This window comes from Mesitornis unicolor, unplaced genomic scaffold, assembly GCF_000695765.1.
Source record: "Mesitornis unicolor isolate BGI_N332 unplaced genomic scaffold, ASM69576v1 scaffold28321, whole genome shotgun sequence".
Classification (NCBI taxonomy): domain Eukaryota; kingdom Metazoa; phylum Chordata; class Aves; order Mesitornithiformes; family Mesitornithidae; genus Mesitornis; species Mesitornis unicolor.
In genome coordinates, this window is record NW_010162171.1 from 2,326 (window position 1) to 4,239 (window position 1,914).

At 55.1% G+C, this 1,914-nt stretch overlaps 1 protein-coding gene across 1 annotated transcript in view; it reads left to right on the forward strand.

Annotated features, from left to right (window-relative positions):
• Window positions 1–602: 602 nt before the first annotated feature.
• The window catches only part of LOC104547735 (ephrin type-A receptor 7-like), a gene marked incomplete at both ends in the record, with an annotated part of 7,645 nt that continues 6,333 nt past the window's right edge, over window positions 603–1,914 (forward strand). The window contains one exon of the mRNA XM_010193549.1: window positions 603–727. Within this exon, the coding sequence (XP_010191851.1) occupies window positions 603–727 (125 nt within the window). The remainder of the gene's footprint in view (window positions 728–1,914) is intronic.

A 1,914-nucleotide genomic window follows, 5' to 3' on the forward strand; every position in this document is an offset into this window, starting at 1 on the left:
CAAGACTGCGTGTTCAGGTTTCTTCAGTCGGTTTTTTAGATTCAGAGATACAGGAGGGCACCTGTGTGATATTTTATTGATGGGAATCACATAAAACCGCAAGGAGCACTTAGCGTGGTTTACAGGAGCAAAACCCACGTCGAGCATCAGCCCCTGTACCGCGTCTCGTTTCCTAAAACACGCAGTTTCCTCTGATCAATCCAGGGCAGAACACGGGGCTGCAGTAGAAGCTGTTATTAAGGTACAGGTTCCTTTTCCCTGCTGAAATATTCGGTGTCTCTTGAATCTCACCTTTGCAGCAAAGGCACCGATGTCCTGGTGTGTCCAGATGCTGTGGTGGGCAGGGGAGGAGATGGCCTGGAGGAGGCAGGGGAGCGCAGGGACGGGCGGGCAGAGCCCCTCTGCTGCCCCAAACTGCAGCAGCGTTGGGGTGCCAGGAATGTGAGGACAGAGAAAACTCCCGTGTGACCTCGGGGTTGTGCTCCCCATAACGTGCAACCTGGGGGTTGTGCCTGTCTGCTCAGAACCAGAGCATCCGAAGCGTGGTGGCCCCCGTTGTCCCCCCAGCAGCGCCCTCACCCGCTGCTTCCCTCTCCTTTCAGCGCCCACTCCCGTCACCGACATCCGCACGGACCGGGTGGAGCAGAAGAGCATCTCCTTGTCCTGGCAGGAGCCGGGCTTGGCCCCCGCCAACGGCACCGAGTACGAGGTCAAGTACTACGAGAAGGTGGGCCTGGAGTTTGTGTTAATTCGGGGGGGTTCTCCGTATGTGCAGCAAGATTTCATCCACTCCTAATGCCGACGTCTCCCCAAGAGAAAGAGCAAAGCTAACAACTTTAATTCATTCTTTTATTGTTTTTAAATGCACTGGATGGTTTTTTCAAGGGCATTAGAAACGGGAGGTTTGGGTGCTGATAGGGGCCACTAAACCCTATGGGGTTTCTGGGTTGGTGCCGGTGACTCCTGTGTTCACTGCCTGTGAGGGCAGAGCGTGGCACCTCGTGGTCCCCACTGGTTTTGGGCTGGGGCCACCGAGCCGTGACTTTGAGCTGTGAGTGTCTGCCACACGGGAGGGGACGTGAGCTTTTATGGCAGCCTCTTAATTCAAATAAGAGCTGCTATTTGACAGGTGAGTCGAGAATTTGAGAAGAAATACTGACGAGCAGAGAGCAGGGACGATGCTGTAAATCAAAATAAATGCAGTTTGTGACACAGACCCACAAATTACCTTATCTGCGTGTGCTCAGGCTCGTTATGAAACTGATTGCACGTCAGGCAGACGGCGCAGGTGACACGTTGCTGTTCTGTATTTAGAAACAAGCTACCTTGAAGCTGATTCATATTAATGTGGTTTTCAGCATCCCATAGACTTGAAAGGAGGAATCTGCGGGTGGGGGCGAGCGCTGGAGCCCGAGACGACAACTCCTGTGCAAATGGGCTGCAACAAGAAGATAGTGGGGTCTGTGAGATGAGGAAATGTCCTGCTCGGGTGGGGAGTTCAAACTACAGCAATGAGGCACTGAAATGGGCCTCTTGATGCTGACAGGAACATCAGCTCAGTTCCTAATCTTTGCTTTTAAGGCTGTGTTTTCACTATGGAGACTCAAGGGGAAAAGCGTGTCAAACAGTAAATCCACTTCACAGCGACATCCCCGGCCTGGGGAGCAGCACAATGAGGGGCTGTGGGGCTGGGACAGCGTGGGCCGGGGCTGGGGGTGCTCCTGGGGGCTGGCTCTGCTGTGACGAGGATGCACCTCGTGTGTCTGGGACTGCGGCGGCACCGGGCTCGTCTTCCTGACGGGGAGTTTGTTTGGAAGCGCCCAGCGCGGCTGAGACACCGATCCCCGACGGTGGCAGAAGCCCAGGGAGCTTTGCAGGCACCCATGGGCTTCCCCAGGGCTGGAGCAGGGAGCA